The 22,346-nt window shown below is 49.4% G+C and overlaps 1 protein-coding gene across 1 annotated transcript in view; it reads right to left on the reverse strand.

Annotated features, from left to right (window-relative positions):
• AMHR2 (anti-Mullerian hormone receptor type 2) overlaps positions 1–22,346 on the reverse strand; it is a 976,241-nt gene that overhangs the window by 245,447 nt on the left and 708,448 nt on the right. The window contains exon 8 of the mRNA XM_086936519.1: positions 12,184–12,344. Coding sequence (XP_086792645.1) covers positions 12,184–12,344 — 161 coding nt within the window. The remainder of the gene's footprint in view (positions 1–12,183; positions 12,345–22,346) is intronic.

The raw sequence follows: 22,346 nt of genomic DNA on the forward strand, positions 1-22,346 counted from the left end.
CATCTTGGCGAAACCTAGAGATGGCTGCTAGGAAGACCTTAAGAGTAGAGTGCGCCAAACCCAGTCTGGCTAGATGCAGAAAGAAAGGAAGGATTTGTTCTGGTGTTGCTTGAATGGGATGTAAGTCATTAGCTTGGCACCATGCACAAAACCGTTTCCACTTGAGTTTGTATGTTTTGATCGTGGATGGAGCCCTGGCTTTTGCAAGCACCTCCTGACAATCTTGTGGAATGTTTAGGTGTGCAAATTCCATGTGTTGAGGAGCCAAGCTGACAATTTCAGCGAGTTCGGGTCCGGATGGTATACCCTGCCTTGCTGGGTGGAAAGAAGCTGCGGAATGCGTGGTAGTGGTATAGGGTTGCATTCCGAGAGAAGGAGTAGTTCGGGGAACCAGTATTGTCTGGGCCATCGAGGAGCAATTAGGATCAACCGGCATGGCTGTTTCTTCATTTTCCTGATAACTTTCGGGATCAGAGGTATCGGTGGAAAGGCGTACGCGAAGATTTGATTCCAGTTCAGCGAAAGGGCATTCCCGCACGAGTCCTTGTGGGGAACCCAGCTTGCAAAGAATGGGCATTTCCGTTTCTGGAAGGTTGCAAACAAGTCCAAGTCCGGATGCCCCCACATCTGAAAGATGCGACGTAGAGATGGGAGATGAAGTTCCCACTCGTGAGTGCAGCCCCCGGACCTGCTGAGAGAGTCCGCCAATACATTTGCGATCCCCGGAACGTGGACCGCTGACAGATGAATATCGTGAGTCAAGGCCCAACTCCATATTTCTTGTGCTTGTTGAGATAGTCGGACTGATCTGGTCCCGCCCTGTTTGTTTAGATAATACATGCAGGTGGTGTTGTCTGTCCGTATCAAGACTGTGGCACCTTGCAGAGTCGCTTGAAAGGACTTCAGGGCTAAAAATATGGCGTGTAACTCTAACCGGTTGATGTGCCATTTCATTTGGACCTGGTTCCACTTCCCGCTGACCGTCATGCCTTGGAGGTGTGCACCCCAGCCTGTCATTGATGCATCGGTCGTCACTATGAACCTGGGAACTTCCGTTAGCATGGAGCATCCCACTTGTAGGTTGGATCGGTGGGTCCACCATGCGATTGCTTGTCGCATGCGGGGTGTAATGTGGAGGATATCTTCGAAAGATCCTGTGGCTTGGATCCATTGGCGGCTGAGTTCCTCCTGTAAGGGTCTCATCCGAAGACGGCAGTTGGGAGTGAGCAGAATGCAGGAAGAAAGCATTCTGAGGAATGACTTGAATATGCGTACTGAAACGCACTTTCTTAGTGACAATGTCGTCGCGAATCTTTGAATTTTGACTTGTCTTTCTTCTGAAATGAATACTAGGGCAAGGTTGGTGTCCAGTGTCGCTCCTAAGAAGTCCTTTCTCGTTGTAGGTGTGAGGCGAGACTTCTCGAAGTTGATTGAGAAACCTAGGTTCTGCATTAGAGACAAAGTTTTTTGAACGTGATCTTGAGCCGTGTCGAAAGAACTGGCCTTGATAAGGCAGTCGTCCAGGTATGGATAAATTTGAATCGATTGCAACCGAAGATGGGCCGCTACTGGGGCCAGCATCTTCGTAAACACTCTGGGGGCTGAACGCAGGCCAAATGGGAGGACCTTGAACTGGAAGTCCCTGCCAGCCACTCTGAACCTGAGAAACTTCCGATGCCGTGGGAAAATCGGTACGTGGAAGTATGCATCCTGAAGGTCGAGTGTTGCCAAAAACTCTCCCGTCGAAAGAAATTGGAGGATTTCCTGAAGTGTTAGCATCCTGAATGTGAGTTTCTTCAGAAACTTGTTTAATGCTCGCAAGTCGAGGATGGGGCGCCACTCTCCTGACTTCTTGCGAACAAGGAAAAATCTTGAGTAGAAGCCTCGTCCCCTCTGATGATGAGGCACTCTTTCGATTGCCCCTTTCCGGATCATGGTGTTGATCTGGACGAATAGCTCCTTGAGGTGCGCTGGATCGGGTCCTTTTGGGGGGCAATTTGGGGGGATTTTTACGAATTCTAAAATGTGTCCTCTGGCTACTACATCCAGGACCCATTTGTCTGTAGTAATTTCGGACCAATTTAAGTAGTGCTGGGATATTTGACCTCCAATTTGGTTCGGGTTGGCACAAAGTGATGGCAGGATGCGTTCCTCATTTCTTGTTGTCTCTTCCTCGATAATTAGATTTTCCTCGAGGTTGAGAGTAATTTCCTCTCTTTTGTCCATAGGTTTGTTGCCGGTAAGGCTGAAATCTTTGGTTTCCCTGGGTGGAGGGATAAGAGCGTTGTTGGGCGTATCCTCCTCTATTATTGAAATTCCCCCTTCCTCTTGTGCCACGAAAGGAAGATTTCCGGTACTGAAGGGTACCCAGTGAACGCGCTGTTTCAGTGTCTTTCTTTATTGCCTCCAGGGCCTCATCAACATGTTTGCCGAATAGTGACTCTCCATCAAAAGGCATGTCAATGATTCTGTTTTGAACCTCCTGCCTAAAGGAGGTTGCTCGTAACCATCCTTGCCGTCTTAAAACAGCTGCACCTGCAAGCTGTCGAAAGGCAGTGGCAGCAACGTCCACAGCAGCGTCAATCATCTCCGAGGAGACACACTCTCCTTCCTGAAGGATTTTCTTGGCCTCAGTGCGATCAGGCTCGGGGAGCTTGTCTACGTACGGTGAGATGTCTGACCACATCTGTCTATCATATCTCCCTAAAATGGCGAGGGAGTTTGCGGCCCGGATGGTCGTGGCTGCAATGGTAGAAACCTTCTTGCCAATGGAATCAAGGCGTCTCCCATCCTTGTCTGGAGGGACAGAGACCTGAGACGTAGGGTTGGAAGATCTCTTCTGCGCTGCCTGTGCCACCACAGAATCGGCCTTAGCTTGCCCGACAAGGCATGCTGGAGAAGTAGCAGGCGCCCTATATTTTTTATCTACTCTAGGGAGCACTGCTGGTAAGGAATTCGGCTTGGCCATGATCTTAAGACCCTCCTTCCAGATGAAATCTATTATTGGAATGGTCCAACTCTGCTTATGAGGGGTAGATTTAAAATCATACAAAAAGCAGTCTTCTTGTTTAGCTTCCATGGTTATTAGAAACCTCCTAGTCGCTCTATCCATGATCCTGTGAAATGAGGCAACGTCCACGGGTGGTGACTCAGAAGCAGTAGGCTCCGCCGGAGAGGGTGTGTTCGCATTGTAATCCTCATACTCCGACGATTCAGAGGCTTCATTCAGCTCTCCTTCTTCCTGATCATCCTGTTCCGAAAGCTCCTCTTCTCGTGGCTGAGGAGATGAAATTGGTGACGTATGCAACGTTGAGCGACTGTCCTCCAACGCATTAGAAGCCCTTGGTCTTGTACGCGGAGAGAGGGAAGGCCTTCCCTGCGGCAAAGGTGCAGACATCACTGAGTCACCAGACTCAGAAGGTGGGAAACGTCTATAATAGTCACTGAGCATGTACTGCAAGTTGCGGAATAGATCTTCAGGCAGTTGCCTATCAGTGTCAGGTCTGTCAGCACGCGGAGCAGGCTGAACGTCCTCCATGTTATCCTCAACATCTTCCTGAACTTTAACATGGAGTTCGGATGGACTTCTAGCTGGCCCAAAGTTTTCGTCCTCATAGTATTCTTCTTCATCGGAATCCAAGAGCTTGTCAGGCACCACAATGGTAGTAGAAATAGAGTCCACAGTAGCTCTCTTTTTTAATAAAGTAGCAGTGGTCGCAGGAGATGGCAATGGAATCCCTGCTGTTTGCGCGGACCAAACCTGCAAAGTAGTGCAGCTTGAAAGAGGCGGCGTCAACGGGACGCCTGTATACTGCTGACAGTGCTGTCTCGCCGACGGAATCGTCGTCGACGGGGTCATCGACGGGGTCGTAGACAGTAGCTTTGTCGACGAGTGCTTTGCCGTCGACGATGATCTTTTCGTCGACGAGGTCGTCGACGGTGGTGTCGTCGTCGAGGCCGTCGACGGTAGTGTCGTCGTCGAGGCCGTCGACGGTGGTTTCGTCGTCGAGGCCGTCGACGATGGCTTCGTCGTCGAGACCGTCGACGATGGCTTCGTCGTCGAAGTCGTCGACGGTGGCTTCGCCGTCGACGTCGACGGGATCGTCGACGTAGTCTTCGTCGTCGACGAAGAGTTTACCTTCGACGGGAGGGCTGTCGACGTCGATGCTTTCGTCGACGGTGGCAATTTTTTCGTCGACGGGGATTTCAAAGATGAAGATGACAAAATCGTCGGCGGTACCTTGGCCATCGTCGTCGGGGCAACTGTCGACGACGAGATAGGCCTAATCTGGACATGAACCAGTGTGGGCGAAGAAGCTGAAGACATGACAAGTGTAGGCTTCGGTGAGGAGAAAGTCATAGTGCAGGTGGTAGAAGTGGCCACATGAGAAGAAACACAGTCCTTCCTTGACGTTGAAATTGTCAATAATGGCAACTGAGGAGGCACAGATTTAGAAGATTTCTTAGGCACTGTCTTAGTCCCAGACTTCTTAGAGGGCGTAGAATCCCCTTTGGAAAGTGGGATAACTTTACTTGAAGAACTAGGCCCAGGAGCATCCTGGGAAGATTTAGACTTCTTAACCACCTTCGCCCTCAGAGATGAAACATCAGTTTCAGCCTTCCTCTTAGTTGATAGAAATGAAGAGCCGGAACCAAAACTTCCTACCTCAGAGATAGGGTCATCCTTGTTCTTTAGTCTATTGAGCCACAATAGAAGGCGCCCTTCTCTATCCTTGATGGTCTTGGAGGGGAAAGTCCGGCAGATCTTGCACTCCTTCACCTCATGATCAGGATAAAGACAATACAAACATTTCTTGTGGGGGTCCTCCTTGAAAAGTCTTGGCTTCCCACAAGAGTCACAGGCTCTAAACAGGGATTTAGATGAAGACATCTGTGAAAGTTGAAGAATTTTAGAGATATAGAAGAAAAAACTGAGCAGAGCTCAGGGAGACTCCCTTCACACAACGTGCGGTAGAAAATCTGGGAGCCTGAGCCTCTGGGGAGAACATTCTGGTGGGTGCTGTCGCCTGATTGGCTGCAATTTGGACTAACACATAATGACCTAGATAGTCACGAAGGTGGAAGTTTTTTCTACTGTAGCTGGGGCTACTTACTTCCTGGTTTGGTATTTCTGTGATATGCTATATATTTTATGGCGTTTTATTGCTTTTTTATATACCGTGAGACTCCTACTCCGACGACGGGGAATGATTCAGGCATGTGAATCTATGAAAGACACCCCTAATACTGGAGAAAATTAGGTTGCATTACCTCTTTGCTAACAAAGAAAGCTGTGATCAACTAGAGGACACTGACAATACTGGATTGAAGAGACCCTCCACCTTCAACCCTACGACGGCTGGGCTCCCAGCAAAAGTTTTGGCATTCGAAGAGGCAGTTGACCATGATCTGAACGAAATTTACCAGCAACAACACAATCCTTTTGTGAACATGTCAAGAAAGGAACAAGAAGCGGTGAGAACCCTTTCAAACATGGAGTCCCTTACGGTCAAACCGGCTGATAAGGGCGGAGCGATAGTCCTGATGGATACAGATTCATATAGAGACGAATGTCTTCGCCAACTGAACAATACCAGGGCTTATCGCCTATTGACACATGATCCAACAGATAGACTCACTAGTGTCATTGGTCACATTGTGGAGGAAGCTTTGGCTGAGGGTTGGGTTACGCTTAAATAATCGCAATACCTTTGTACCAGGAACCCCAGAATGCCGTATTTCTATACACTTCCGAAAGTGCATAAACCCCAACGGCCGCCACCAGGAAGACCTATTATATCAGGCATCGGTTCATTGCTTGAACCGTTGTCTACTTTTGTAGACTTCTTCCTACAACCAATAGTGAGGGAGATGCCCACTTTCCTAAAGGATACGAAGGACGTCTTAAGAATTTTACCTGACATCGATTTCGATCAAGAACTAGATATCTTGGTGTCATTTGATGTGGAAAGTCTCTACACTTCAATTCCATAGGTGGAAACATTAGAGACCATTGAAGAACTCTTGATCAACAGAGACCTTAATTCCATCACTCCCGTCAGACTTATCATGACCATGGCCACCCTGGCCATGACTGAATTTTTTTTTCAATTTGAGGAGTCTATCTATCTGCAGGTTAGCGGGACCAGCATGGGCAGTGTTTTTGCTCCCAGTCTCGCTAACCTGTATGTTCATAAATTCGAGCAGGCTCACATACTCGCAGACATCAATCCCCATCTGAAATGTCTGCGAGTGTGGAAGAGGTACATAGACGACATCCTGGTGGTATGGCGGGGCACTGTTGACGAGCTCCACCAATTTCATCTTTGGTTGAATGGCAGGAATCGCTTTCTCAATTTCACTATGGAATTTGATAGACAGCAACTATCCTTCCTAGATCTACTAATCTCAACATCTGAAGATGGGTTGCGATCCGAACTGTATCGCAAACCGATGGCCAGGAATTCTTTGTTAAATTACGACAGCTTCCACCCGAAAGCCCTTATGGATAACTTGCCCTTCGGGCAATTCCTCCGGATTCAGAGGAATTGCTCTACAAAATCAGCGTTCATTGAACACTCTAAAAGACTTGAAAGAAATCTAATGGATAGAAAATACCCTAAACGCCAGATTCGACACGCCAAAAAGAGGGCATCAAATAATAACAGACAGGCCCTACTGGAGCAATTACCCCCCAAGCCTAAACAAGAAAGGTTAACATGTGTTAACACCTATAGCACATATTCCAACACAATCCAAAAAATTGTCAAAAAACACTGGAAGATTTTAAATACGGGCAGTGACACCTTGCCAGTTCCACTGTTTGCTTTTAAAAGAGGGCAAAATCTAAAGGATCAGCTTGTCCATACCCGTCCTAAAACAAATGTACCACGAGCAGTCGGCACTTTGTGGGATTTACCTGCAGTCACGGGCCATTATCCATGTGGCCAATGCGCAGCTTGCCCTCAAACTGCCAAGACACTCACCATCGATATAGGTACCGATCGGCCATGGCAGCTAAGAAGGTTTACGAACTGTAATAGTTTGAATCTCATCTATTTGATCACATGCCCCTGTGGAATGCAATACGTGGGGATGACCACACGTAAGATTAAGTTTAGAATCTCGGAACACAAGAGTTCTGTTCGTTGCTGTAGACAAGCCACTAAACTTACAAATCACTTTTTGGAGGCAGGACATCAACCCTCTGATTTATTCTGGACGGTGCTTGATCAACCATGGATTCCGTCATCAGTAACTGATGTTTCTAAATTCCTGTTCAAATGTGAGCAGAAATGGGTATTCAGATTGAAAACCGATAAGGCAGGGCTAAACGAGGACATCCCTTGGATGTCGCTTTGAATATTTAATCTGGGACCCTTAGTCTTTTTGGTTACTAGAGAGCCACTATCACTACACATGCTCCGGTTCTACAATATATAAACTGCGTCTCATAAATGTTCCAACTTAAGCCTCAACAGCTTTGCCCCCATAAGACATGACATGAATAATGTAGGTGTGATAATACTGCTCTCGCACTGGCAATAATAAATAATAATAACTATTGTCTTTTAAATCGGATGTCCATCGGTAATACACACACGGGACATAGGTTACCATGGGGAATGTTTACTGTTCAACAACAACGACTGAAGAGGGGCTCATGAGATAATTAGAGTTACTATACTTTATGTAGTATACACATTAGAATTAGGTACTGACCTCCCTTAAGCCTGTAAACGACATTTCCCAAGGATAGCTATGGTCCTAAGCGCATTGGTGCCATTGACGCCGTGGCGGCGCTGACGTCGAGCGTTCTAACGCCTTGCGCTCTGACGTCAGACGCACGCACGCACGCACGCAGATGCGCGTCAACACGGAAGGGAAACCCATTTTAATGGCGTCGGTGCACCGGGTCGGGACCTCCCTACGAAAGAGCTTCAGAGGGACGCCCGGTGCATCGACGGAGAGGTAAGGGTTTATGCAGTAATTGGGACGCAGTGAGGACGAAGTGGGCTTTTCCGTAGCTATAATAGCCTAATATAGAGGTTGCTTATTATCGGCATCAATAACTTGGGTGTATGGGGCTATACTACTATGCTGTTAATCGACTTTAGCCCATGACATACAATACCAGCAACCAGTAATTGTCCGCGTTGATATTTGTCAACGAAATGACTAGCGCTTACCATCTGAGCAGGTCTAGTCTATCAGATTCTGACAACATAGTTGATCAATGTGATATTTAATCAACTGCAGCTACAGCTACATTTACCATCTTATGCTATTTTTTGAACTTATTAAATTAGACATCCAAGTGGTTTTAATTAATTATTTTGAGAGAACCGGCCACTAGGTGTGGCGTGTGATGGACGGCTGTTTGTATGGAGTATGAGGTGGTTTCACCTAACATTAAAACAATACCTTTCCTTATTGATTTTAGCGCGGTGTACCCACTACCTGAGCTGGTGCCAGGTGAGGTGGGCTGTTCCTCCCCAGCACATGGGTGAGTACTAATAAGAACCAAGTCCAGACAAATTGAAATTGTCCACACTCGTTGTTACCTTTATTGAACAACATTGCGATGTGAGCACGTCATTATTTTACTGATTGTGCCTTATTATTGCTTTTTCTTTCATGTATCCATATCAATTCCCGGCTGAATAATGGGACTCACAGTTGGGGAGACGCATTGATCAGGTGATATCTTCACTTTTTATATAGCAGTAGCACTTAAGAGGTCCTGAAGAAGCAGCAGGAGACCTACTGGCTCCGGTGACTGCAGAAACATGTCGACCTATCATCTCAGGGAGTAGTCAATACTTTACACTACACCTTGCACTGTTTTTTATTAATTTAGGAGTGGAAGGGTACATAATAAAGTTGTTCTTCCTCTCACTACCTAATTTTAGAGCTTTCTCTTTTCTTTCATCACTTGCACATTTTCATTCCAGCACTGCTATTCAGGTCCCACGTTTAGACCTACTCTGGTCACATCTGAGTTGGTACTTTTGGGACCCTCTCTACCTGGCTATATAACATCTATTAGTCGGTAGTCCATGGGTTACCATTTGTTATCCAGAATAAGAGATCCCAGATGATGAAGGGCGGTCTCGATGGTGGACTGATGGGAACTCGCTCACAGTGTTAGCTTCTGATCCTGCACATGCCATCCATTATAGACCCGGATGAAACAGGCTTTATTCCCCAACGCCAGACTAGCGATAACACAAAGTGCGTTTTGCACATCATAGAAAAGGCCTCACGCACATCGGGTGAGTTCATGCTTTTAGCACGTGACACCAAGAAAGCCTTTGTCAGGGTTCATTGGCCTTTTTTAGAACACGTTTTGGCCCACTTTGGGATGGCCAACAGATTTCGTAGTAGGGTGTTTAACTACTACCACTTCCCCCAAGTCAGGGTGAACGGTTATATATCCACTCCCTTCTCCATTGGCAGAGGTACTCAGCAGGGGTACCCGTTGTTACCCCTGCTGTTTGCTCTTTATATGGAGCCCCTGGCTCAGACAGTCCGAGATAACCCAGGGATTACAGGCACCACATTCGGGGAGAAACAACACACAATCAGCCTGAACGCGAATGACGTGCTGGTGACCCTAGACACACCGACCTTGGCGCTGCCAGCTTTTCTGTTCGAGCTAGAGGGGTTTGGCCCCGTCTTGGGCTTCTAAGTCAATGTTGCCAAATCCCAGGTTCTGAGCCTCTCCCTATCTCCCAAGTTAGAAGCCCAACTTGCAGCGAAATACCCTATGCAAGGGATAAACATGGCAGTCCCCTATCTGGGAATCCGACTGGCGTTCTCACTATAGAGGACCACTATAATAAATTATCAGTCCCTGCATAAATACATCAGAACTGAACTCGCTCGGTGGGGGCACCTCCTGATCCCCTGGTTTGGAAGAGTTGCAGCCATTAAGAGGACTTACCTAAGATTCTCTACTTGTTTCAAACACTTCCCCCTGATGCCTACGAGAGGGATGATATCCACGCTGCAAGCCGAATTCCACCAATTCGTATGGGCAGAGAAGAGGCCTCGAATGCCGAGGGAAATTAGCTATCTTCTCCCGAACGCGGGGGCCTAGGCATCCTGAATCTCCAACTATATTTCCAGGCTGCCCAGCTACGATATTTGGTCAAATGGAACAAAGAGGAATCTGAGCGACATTGGCTCTTCCAAGACTGGGCGGTGGCTGGTACTCTTTATGAAAAATCCCTTTTCTGAAGAGATCACATAGACGTTCAAGTTTATACCTCTGGCCGATCACCAAGGCGACTATGGAGGCCTGGAATCAGAGCAGCGTCCGATGCGGGCTCTCGTCCTTTCCCTCCCCGCTGACACCCCTGCTGGACAACCCAGATTTTACATCTGGAAATAGCCCTGAGGCATTCACTGGGTGGCGCCAGACCAAATGCTGCTCCGTCAGACACATGATTGACAAGGAGGCGGTGAACTCATTCACAGAACTACGTGTGGACTTCGTTCTCCCAGAGACGGAACGCTTGCATTACTTGCAACTCCGCCAGTTGCTTCTCCTCCCTGATAATAAGGCTACCACCCAAAGACACCTCACTACCTATGAAAAGTGACTGATCACTAAAACGTCTGACAAATGACTGATTTATGAGCATTATGCCCTCTTGATCCAGCCCACAAGACACATATAAAAACATAATCAAACATGCTGGGAGAGCTAGGGAGACAGTTGACACCCAAGGAATGGGAGGATATTTATTATAGGGCCCTTCATACCGCCTGCATCACAGACCTTACCGAAATGTTTAGTAAATAGTTATATATTGGTATTTGGCTCTGGAACAGCTACACAGGATTGACTTGAACAAAAGCGTGGACTGCTGGAGGAGCTGTAGAATAACAGGGACCCTGATACACCTTTTATGGAAGTGTCCACTGATTCAAGCATATTGAACACAAATACTCAACGACATTGATCAACACCTTGACACCCAACTTCTCTGATTCCCTTCCTATACACTGTTAGGCTTACCCAACCCTCTCACTTACCCCCTAAAATCCATACGGGTGGCAGACTGGTTTAGCTTTAGGGGCAGTGACGCAGAATATATTCACACATTGGGGGACGACACATACACCTACTTACCTGGGATGGCTTCACCGCCTGTGGTATATGCTTTGAATAGGGAAGATTATACTTTTTATTAGCAATCACGGGGCATCTTATGAAGACCTTTAGTGACCGTACCTGTCGCTCATCTCGCAGGACTGCCAAGAGCTGACATGCCCTAAATACCTCTGCATCCTCCGACTATCCAAACTAACCTCTACCACCGGTTCAGAGATGGACTCATGAAATGAACTTGGTGCTGTGATTAGTACACTTTAATGGAAGCATGCGGAGTGTCTAGGGTGGGGGGAGGGTGCGGGGGCCTATTTTGCTGTTATTCATCAAAGCCACACTTTGTAGATCGTTATGATGTGTTGCACATTGGATTGCATTTACCCTGCACATATTCTGTCGTACATGGTAGCATGTACTAGGGACTTATAAGTAAGTCAGTCAGCTTATGCCAACTGGGTGTAGCCAATTCAACATACATTTTATAATGGGTTAAAACATTGGAACTCAGGTCTGTTTGCATGCCTCAGTGCACTCTCATGAGTTAAAAAAAAAACAGCAGCACCAGACCAAAACGTTGGGGGGTGTCCAGTTGCCCTTATGTGAGCAAACACATGGCACTGTCAAAGGTCTTCCAGCAGTCTCACCATTCTAGAATGTACTTGGATGTGTGTGTCATTATTATCAAGAATAATTAAAAAGTACCAACATTTTTGCAAAGCAGGGTAACAGTATTGGTTGAGTTTTCCTTGTTTCAGCACCTTGTTTAAGGTTTGATTTGCCACAGTTAGTGCCTCAAGGAGCTGGCAAGTGCAGAATTACCTCACGTCGCTTAGCGAAACCCTTAGTTTAAAATGCAATTTGGTTTCTTTAAAATACATTCCTATAATGCCATGAATATAATATATTTTACAGTGTTACAGTGTTCATAAGATACTTCGTGATGGCAAATCTAATTTTCAGACACAATTTTCTGGTTGGAAACGAGGGTCAATGTGTCTTGAAACTAGTAATGCTCTACAAACAATGATTATTTTTCAAGCTGACACTAAGTTCTTCAACCTTACCGCTTTCATTTCAGGCAAAGATGCATCTTGACTCCCTGACTTCCGGAACAATTGTAGCATCAGGGCCAAGTCAAAATCGGAGATGGCACAGGTGGCATCTGCTTTCACCAACACGTTCTGACTCGTTAAGTCTCGGTGGACGATGCTAGGCTTATGATGACCTGTGAGGGGAGAAGACAGAGGTGAGGTCCTCGAAAACACCAGAAAGGCTGCACAAGCTGTCACCATGGACACTCCATGGCAGCCACGATCGCTGCAATATGAAAGTTCAAATGTTGGACAGGTGTAGGAGAGTTTCAAGCTTGCTGCCTGATAGCCACAAAGCCCTACACTCACAGTATCAGACAATCAACAAAATACATTGCGGCAATTCTGACAGGCATACTAGGGCAGAGCATGCATTGATCACATCTCAAAAGTGGGGAATGGATCTGCAGTTGTGAACACATTACACTTGCCTGATATGATGTACCACCAACCTCTATTGCTTCACAATAAGAGTACCATGGAAACCAAAACCGTATTTCCTATTACAGAACTTGTTGACTGTCCTGGGTATCAATAACTTACCCATTACATTCCAACAGCCTGGAATTTATTTTTAGGTTTAAATCTTTTTATTTGAAGTCTGCACATCGAAACCAAGATAGACAGTGCATATGCTGTGCGTCCAACAGTGGTATGAAACATTTGAAAGGCAAGTATAACCCCAAATAGGGTGGGCATAGCAGTCGAAAACCAATCCAACCAGTAAAGGCACAGATATACAGAAAGTGCTACGAAATACCCTCCAATAGGAAACCCCGGCCCCCCACCCCCCAAACTCCCCGTTTCCTCCCCTCATCCCCCCCGTCCAGTGCTAAGGTCTGTCCCCCCTCGCCTCCCCCTTCTAGTTCGTGAAGGATTCGTCATTCGCAACCCCTTTAGGAGTCAGCCTCATTGGGCCCTGTAAGCCGCAACAAGCGGGGATATCTCGGGCAGGTAAGTTCCCTGAATTCAGTAACCAACAGTGAGCGGAACGGTTGCCAGAGTTCATCATATTGATCTATATCCCCGGCTAAGGTAAGTGACAACTTCTCCATCCCCAATACATACCACATCCTTTGCAACCAACCTGTAGTGGAAGGGACCGTAGTGGTGCGCCAGTGCACAAGGATGTTCTGTACTGCAGAGCCTAGGGCGATGGCCATCTGGCGTCCCCTACCCGAGTGCAGAGGGTATGTCAATGGGTTAGGGAGCCCCATTAAGGTGTAGGCGGGGAATCGGGGTAATTCTGTTTGAAAATGAGTGTCAATTTCGTCTATCACCTGCGTCCAGTATGTATGGAGAAGAGGACAGTCCCACAAGAGGTGCAACAGTGTGCCTGTGTGTCCACAACCCCTCCAGCAATTTTTGTCTTTGCTACGGTCCATCTTGTGTATCCGCTCCGGGGTGCAGTACCAATATATAGATATCTTAGTTAGCGTCTCCGAAGCCCGGTGTAGTATGCAGAATGGCGCACCCTATAGGAGATCTGGTCCCATTCCTTGTGGCTCAGAGTCCTGCCTAACTCCCGTTCCCTGCCCGGATTGTAGAGATGTGTTGTTGGTGGTTGTAAAAATGTGTAGAGATCAGAAATTAATTTGGTGCGGGATAGCAGATAGCAGCCACCTTTCATACGGCTGAAGTTTCCTATCTGCCGTCTCCCGTACTTACAGTTGAAGTGCCCAATGGTGGACTTGCATGTATCGCATCCGCTCCATCTCGGGGAAGTTATATTCCTGCTTAAAGAGTGGGAAGGGGAGTATACCATCTGGGCCGTAGATATGATAGAGGAAACGACACCCCGCAGATCGCCAATGGGTGAAGGCTCCCTTAGCCACGCCCGGAGTGAAGTCTGGATTGTCGATCAAGGGCGTAAGCGGCGAGGGGAAGGTGATAAGTTCGTGGACGGTGTTAGTGGCGTCCCACACCTTCAGTGGAACCCGTGTGATAAATGAAGCATAAAGATTAGCAGGCCGGTAGGCCTTACAAAGAAAGGGGATCTCCTGGAGCGGGCGCCCTGCAACTGCTTGATCTTGGAAGAGCCAGTGCTTCTCCGACTCCCACTTACTCCATTCCACTAAATAGCACAATTGCGCTGCCTGGAAGTATTTGCTCAAGTCCGGTATCCCCAAGCCCCCCACCTCCGGAGCCAACGTAGACAGTGCCCTCTTCATTCTCAGCTTCCGACCCTGCCAAATGAAGCGGGCGAGGTCAGCCTGTGTTTGCTGAATCCAACCTGCAGGTGGCTGTAGCGGCAGCCCTCTAAAGAGGTAGAGGATTTGGGGTAAGACGGTCATTTTGACCGCCGCGATTCTGCCCAACCAAGAAAGGGGAAGGCGTTTCCAGCGTCCTAACTCCTCGCGTATCTTCCCTTGGAGCATACCATAGTTGTCCGTCGTCATAGTTGTGAGTGTGGGGGCCAACTGAATCCTTAGATACAGCACCGTGCCCGTTGACCATTGTAGGGGGAAGAGGTTCTGTAAGTAGGCTTTTGTGGAGGGAGCCAGGGACAGATCGAGGGCCATCGACTTGTCTGCATTCATTTTAAACCCGGCCACCCCCGCAAAGGTATCTAACTCCGCTATGCACGCAGGCAGGGCCGTCCACGGATTGTCTAGCGAGAGCAAGACATCGTCTGCGTAGAGACTAATGGTGTGTGTAAAGCCACCGAACCTTATCCCCGTTGCTGCCTTGTTTTGGCGGATCCTCTGAGCGAATGGTTCCATATACAGAGCAAAGAGCAGGGGTGATAGCGGGCATCCCTGCCTCGTGCCTCTCTCGATGCCAAAACTCTGCGAACTATAGCCATTTACTCGCACCACTGCAGTGGGGAATTTATAACAATTAAAAATGAGAGTGCGAAACTTCTCCCCGATACCGACCTTCGCTAGGACCACCTCTAGGTATGGCCAGTGAACCCGGCCGAATGCCTTTTCGGCGTCCACCGCCAGCATCATACTCTCTCCAGGGATTCAGGAGGTTTTTTCTATAAGGTGGACAACCCTCTTGGTGTGATCCACCATCTGGCGGTCGGGGATGAAACCTGCCTGGTCCGGGTCTATAAGGCCTGGCAAGTCGGGCCGCCAGGATGCTCGTGTATAATTTAAGGTCCACATTTAGTAATGATATGGGCCTGTACGATTCGCATTTGGCCCTGTCCTTTCCTGGTTTGGGGATGACCGTGAGGGACGCACGCAGAAGGTCAGGGGGGATGGTGCCGGGTTCCGAAAAGGTGTTAAAAAGGAAGGTGTTCCGACTGTGAAGGTGCTAGAGAGGGAAGTGTGACAGAGTCCAGGTATTCGGCCGTCGCCGGGCCGTCTAATGGGTCGCTGGTATAAAGAGTTGCGTAGAATTCGCGGAAAGTTTCCGCAATCTCAGCGTCCTCTGTAACTATGGACACATCGGGCGGGAGAGTTCTTTTACTATCAGTTGTTGGCGCGTGACTCGGAGCCTACTTGCCAAGAGGCGGCCACATCTGTCCCCTCCAGTGTAATAGGCATGTCTGCATATTCCGCCCGGTCCATATCTAGCGCTGTCAGAAGGTGTCTAGCTATTTTGAGTGTATTCGCTCAAGGTCCTGCACCCGTTGTGTGAGCTCATCCCGCTTGCGTTGCCATTCCCTATTCTCCGCGGAGGAGAGAGCCAAAAATTCCCCTCGGATAACCGCCTTCATGGCCGCCCATTGTGTCGCCCTCGCCAGGTCATTGTTAGCGTTGTGGGTCAGGTAGCCTTGGATAGTGTCCTGAATGTGTTTCACCACATCCTTCCTTTGCAGCAAAGCGTTCCAAAGATGGCAGTGTCTGGAAGGATATGAGGCAGGCGGCAAAGTGAGTGTGGTGGTGACTGGTGCATGGTCCGAGATCGAGAGTACCCCTATCTTCGTTGAGGTGGACAAAGTTCAAACCGGGCTAGTGACTAGGAGATGGTCCAGCCTGGCATAGGTTTTGTGTGGATTGGAATAATAAGAGTATTCCCTATTGTGTGGATGTGTGCGGGGTCAATGATCATGGAGGCCCAGCTCTGCCATCTGGTCAGTGCAACTGGAGGAGAACTCTCTGGTTTGGGGAGTGCATTGTGTAGACTTATCCAGGACCGTGTCAAACACCATATTGAAGTCTCCCCCCAGTATAATGTGCCTATCCGGCGTGTCCGTGATATCTGTAAGGGCTGAGTGTAAAAAGCGTTCCTGGCCTTCGTTAGGGCTGTATATGGACCCAATTGTAAACAGGAGACCCCCTAAGGCAAAGCGGTACGCTAGTAGTCTCTATTCTGCTCTGCGCATTTATGTAAAACTTCCCCTTTAAATGACCATGCCACCCTGATCGCCACCCCTGCAGTCTTGTTGGGGCCAGAGGAGAAGTGTTGAGTTGGGAACTTGCGGGAGCGAAGCCTATGACAGTTGCGGGCCATCAGATGAGTCTCCTGTAGTAAGCAGAAGTCTGCCTGGGCGCTCTCTAATAGGGACAAAATCGCACGCCGCTTAACAGGGTTATTTAAACCCCATACGTTAAGGGTCCGGATCCTAAGGGTTGTAGGCGGCATGTTTAACACTGGCACAGACATGCTAGTCCCCTAACCTGGGGAGGTGCGAGACACTGAAGTGTGACCTAGATTAGGACAACCAAAATGGAGCACTGGACAACCCACCCTCCCCCTTCTCTTCCTTCAAACAGTTCTTGAACATCCACCTTCCCCTCCCCCCCACCCAGTCTCTGAACTCCACCCCCCTAACACTCCTACCACCACCCCACCTCCTCCCCACCCCCCTAACCCCAACTGGAGACCCCAAAATGCAAACCATAGTCCCAGGCCTGTCGGAACTAGTTCAGACCTGTGGTAGAAACGTCTGGAGGGTAGTGTGGCAGTGAAGACCCCGCTGGCCCCCCCTCCCGTCAACCCGCCTGTGTGGGCATGGAGCGATGAATGCAAACCCCACGTCGATGCTGCTTCAATGCTCGTTTGTCGTGTCCTTGGTTACTTCCTGTATGGCCGCCGCCTGCTCTAGGGCCATAGTTTTCAGGTCGGGTTTCATTTCCGCCTTGGGGGACCGCCGGCGTTCCACTCGTTGCCATTCGTCTCCGGACCGCAGCCTGGGTCTATCTTGTGTGCCCCGCGGCGACGCGGTGCCCTCTTTCTCATCCTCTCCAGGGTCGATTCCCAGAAGCGTGCAGGTGTCTCGAAGGGAGCGAAGTTGGTGCAAGGCCCCCTTCCACTTGAAGACGAGCCGGAAGGGGTGGCCCCAGGAATAGGGGATCCCATTGTCCCGCAGGAACGTCGTGGCGACAGGAAATGCTCTCTGCTTTTGCAGGGTGATGGGGGAAAGATCTTGGTACAAGGCCACCGGGTGACCCTGGAAGTGGAGTGGTTCTTTCCGCCGGGCTTCTTGCCTTTAGGGGAAATCAGGCAGGAAGGCCAGGATATCTGGTTGGGGAGCAGGTGTACGCCGCGCCAGGCCAACTCTATGTGCTCTATCTATGCGGATCTCAAAGTCTGCAGTTTCCCCCAAAATGTCCCTGAACAATCCCTGTAGGTATGTGGTCACACTGTTCCCCTCCCCTTTAGGTGGCACTCCCCGGACGCGGATGTTGTTCCTCCGGGAGCGGTTCTCGAGATCTTCAGTGTGTGCTTGAACGTCCACCTGCTGTCCCTGGAGTTGGATGACCTCCTGCCTGAGAAACTCCACTTCCTCACTCCTTGCCTGGTCCGCCTCCTCCACCGTCGCTACTCTTTCTCCTAGGCTATCCACATCGCGGTGGAGCTCGCATTGTTCCCCGGCCAGTTCTTGCTTCAGGGTCTGAAAATCCTCCCTGAGGGAGTTGAAGAGGGATTCAAGGAAGGCCTTGGTGATAGGCGCCTCACCATCAACCTGTCTTGCGCCACTTGCCGTCGCTGGGGGGGGGGGACTGGCTTTTGTCTCCTTTGGCGGCACCCTTAGCAAGCATGTCCTGGATTGTGCGGCCCCCCCTGCGCCCCGTGTTGGCCATTGCGTCCTCTGACGCCTCTGAGTCGAATCTGTGGTGACCAGTGGCCTTTCCCCAAGGCGGCTGGGTAGGTCACTGTGTCGTCTGCGCTCTTGTCGTCGTCCTGTGAGTCTGCAGTGGGAAGCCACTTCACCAGGGGGTGGCCTCTCCTCCGGCCCTGGGTGTCCCCCCTAGGAAACCTAGCCTCTTATGCTGCTTGCGGCCACCTAGCACCTCCAACCGTGGTCGTGTCGTAGGCCCCAGAGTCCGGGCCCCGAGTTTCGTGCAGGGCTAAGTCACCTGTGCTGGTTCCCGCGCACCCCGTGCGCTGTCTCCCAAGGGCACAACGTCGCTGCTGCAGTGTCGGTGTTGGTTGTAGGGTCCCGCTTGAATGTGCCCGCAGATATGCCAGCGGAGCTATGCTGCCCACCAAGCTGCTTCCCTTAGGCCCGAGACCGGGGCCTCAAGTACCGCGGACCCCACGAGGTGCTTTCTGGTCCCAGCTCTCTCCGCCTCCTGTTTCGTACAGCACCTCGCGGCAGGAACCGCCTCCACTCTCAGCGTTCCAGGCTCCTCCGGTGCCACCCACCGCTCCACGTGTGGCCCTTGACCGGCTGTTTCCTCCGCCGGGGCTCAGCGGCCGCCCCTCCTCCTGCCTGCCGTCTTGACACAGCGGCCCTTGGCCCGGTTTCGCCTCCTCAGCGGGACAGACAGGCACCTCCGATCTCCCTGTGCCCCTCCTCACCCCTCCGGTGCTGGCCCTCTTCCCAAGCAGTGCAAGCTATGGGGCGGTCAGTGTCCACAACGCTGGCAGGCGAGGTTCCCTCGGGGTACCCGGTTTGCTGCTTCCCACTTTCCACCAGTCCGGCCCTCAGTGACTGCTCCGGTCCGCGCCGCCGGCGCCGGTCTCAGCTCCCTCTGGTGGTGGTCCCCCTGATCAGTGGGCGATGCAGGCCAGCTCCCGACCCCTCGACCATGCGGAGCCCACCAGACAGGACGCCACCCGCCTCAGGGCTCCAGTGGGACCGCTCCTCCCCAATCGCCGTAGGCCCTAGACTGGGGCCTCAATTTTCGCGCCGGCCGCTGGGCGCCCACAGACGGCTGCTGCCTCCACCACCGGCCCAGTTACGCTGTACACCGGGACCCACCTTCCAGCTCCGGGTCCCGGCTCTCACGCTGGCTGCTCCTTGCTCTGCTGTGGACCTGCGGCGGGAACTCCCGGCTAAAGATCGGCAGCCGCCCCCTCGTTGCTGCTCCTTGTCCGCTCTCGGCCTCCGGCGATCTGCCGCGTAGGCCCGGGGACGGGGTCTCAGTTTCCGCGCCTGCCACTGGGTGCCCACAGGCGATCGTTGCCTCCGCCGCTGGTATCGGCGAGCCGCACGCTGGACCCGCCGTCCAACCCCGGGTCCCGGGTGTCACCCCGGCCGTGCCTCGCCCTGCCTCCAACTTGCGGTGGGATCTCTGCAGCTCAAGAGCAACGGCCGCCTCCTCAGCGTGTGGCCGCCATTTCGCCGCTGCCACCCGTCCGGTCTCGGCCCCAGGCGATTCGTCGCTCACAGAGGGCCTTCCCGTAGTCCCTCGTTGCCCTGGATAGGATCAGTGGGGCACTCAGGTCAGTGATGCCACTTGCCGGCGTGTCCAGGGGGTTTGCAAGCTAATATTAAGGCTAGATGGGATCAGGGCCGAGGAGCCATGCGAGCCAGCGTCCTTTCAGGTTGCCATCTTGGCCACGCCCCTGGAATTTATTTTTGAGTGATACAGCTGCCATAGTATTCAAGATCCCCAGTCAAGAGACATGTTGCAGTGGGAGTAGTTGCAGGAACATAAATACAGAATATTTAGTAAAGATTTTACACAGGTCACACTGACCAACAGTCCCTCATTATCACCCAACATGTGACATTCTGTGGCTTCCTAGATATAGATCATGCAAACCACTGCACCCCTTCTTTCTTAGTGAACCGTAAATACAAACCAACCTGAACCAAAAGACAAAATCGAACTTGCAAAACACCCATACAGCACGAGTGCACTAAAGGACAGAACAGAAACCAAACTAACGACACAGAACACCCATACCACATACAATGTCAGAAATTCCCAACAGCCACCTTCCACAACAATGCTATATTCACACAATGGGACTCCTATGCAACAGTAAACACAAACACCTAACAATAAATTAACAAGCTACTCCCAAGAATAACATGACAATACACTATTTCCCACTATACTGCAACAATAGTTGTATAGGACACCCTCAGTTGCCAACCTCATAAATAGAAGACACCCATACCACAAACACTGGCATGAGACCACACTGATTAGCCAACCCTACGTGATCCTGGGAAACCAACAACGACTCTATGAAACTGAGCAGGTAGGCCAAGAAAAGATGATCCAGATACTATACTGAGAAAACAATGACAAATTGACTCACTTGAGGAAAAACATGAAGAAACATGCAAAAACATTCACAATGACTATACACAGTATAAGACTGCCATCAAAAGGGTCCTCTCCCAATCCAGATATTACATACATTTCATAATGGGCATCTCCCAACCAAGCACGTCTCTTTAATTGGATAATGGATGTTACCCAGAATCAGAGTCCTCCCTGTCCTAATCATAACAAGTATGAGGTGGAGCCTGCCTCCCACAGAACATTACTAAAGTAAACTAAAAAAAAAAAAAAAAACCAGCAGTCTTCAAATGTACCTACCCTTCCTCTCCCAGCTCCTGTATTTACCAAGTAACTCGCACAGGAGGTGCAAGACAATGGAAGTAGGAAGAGAACTAGACTGATGACGGGGCGCGCTATATAATTCAGGGTAATGAAGATTACAGATAAGTTATTTGTTCATTACCCATCATCCGCTCTCCCCGCCCCAGTCATAACAGGTATGAAGAGATACCAAGTAAATAATTGCACCGACTTCTGAAATGCGTGCAGTTCAAAACTTTATTAGACTGTAGAACAATTACTCCATTGCTGTATCCAAAACAACAGCACCAAAATTATTTTCTGCTGAATTAGTTCAATCTACCCGATAATGGGAAATAAATGTCTGAGGGGTCGAACATGTAGCTGATCTACTTATCTTGAGTGGAGAAGTACTACCCGCCTTGGCTCAGGAGGCTGGCACATCCCTTGTTAATCAACCCTGAACATCCTAAGGAGGGTCACAACCCGCTGACCTGTAGGTCTGAGTAATAGCCCCTTTAACCAATCTACTCAGCGTGAGAGCTGGAACCTTTTTGTCTTTGTTGGCTGTCCCACATTAGACAAATACAAAGGTAGCTTCTCTGAAAGGCTTTATTCTCTGTAAATACAACACTACATTCCTTTGTATGGCTATTAAAGAAGGGACTTCTAAACCCGAAAATGTGAAAACTGGAAGTACTATCTCCTGGGAAGAATTATACCTGGACTGCACATTTGGAATACATTTGGGATCTTATCGTAGTGTAACCCTCTCTGGAAAAAACTCACATAGGAAAAAGTAATCAAAAGGGTAGAAAGTTCCCACAAACATCTGACAGAAATAATAGCAAAGAAAAAAGCCATCTTCTCACACAAATGTTGTAGACTAGCATCTTCCAGTGGTGCAAATGGAGCCAACTGGATGTCTTTAGCACTATTGACAAAAAACAAGGGTTGACTATATTGGGAACTGTCTGATTTTTGAGTCCAAAACATTTTAGAAGGCGATCTACGAAAAATAAAATTAGCGTAAATGTGTGAGATAGTCTTGTAAATGCACGAAATGCATCCCACAGGACAGTAAGGTGGAATTAGCTAACCCTTTTACAAAGCCTTCTCTCAAGAAATCTAGACCCTCAAAAGGGGTTATGGAATCCGGAGCTGCTGATTTCTTAGAGCACCAAGACGGAATGTTTCTTGTATGACTTCAAAGTATAATGTTTCCTAGAACCTAGATGCTCCTCCGCCCATAAAAACATTTTAATGGCCAGATAGGTGAGATCCAAATTCCCTGTGCCCCCACTTGACGACTCAGGTAACATCTGGCTATCAAATTGTCTATTCTGATTAACAAATGTACCCACTTCAGATAGTATCGAAATGATTGAAGGGCTCTGCAAACAGCTGCCAACTCGAACAAGTTGGAAGAGAAATCCAACTTTGCTTCCGACCACTGTCCGCTGACCGCCTGAT

This window comes from Lissotriton vulgaris, chromosome 1_1 (assembly GCF_964263255.1).
Source record: "Lissotriton vulgaris chromosome 1_1, aLisVul1.2, whole genome shotgun sequence".
Lineage (NCBI taxonomy): Eukaryota > Metazoa > Chordata > Amphibia > Caudata > Salamandridae > Lissotriton > Lissotriton vulgaris.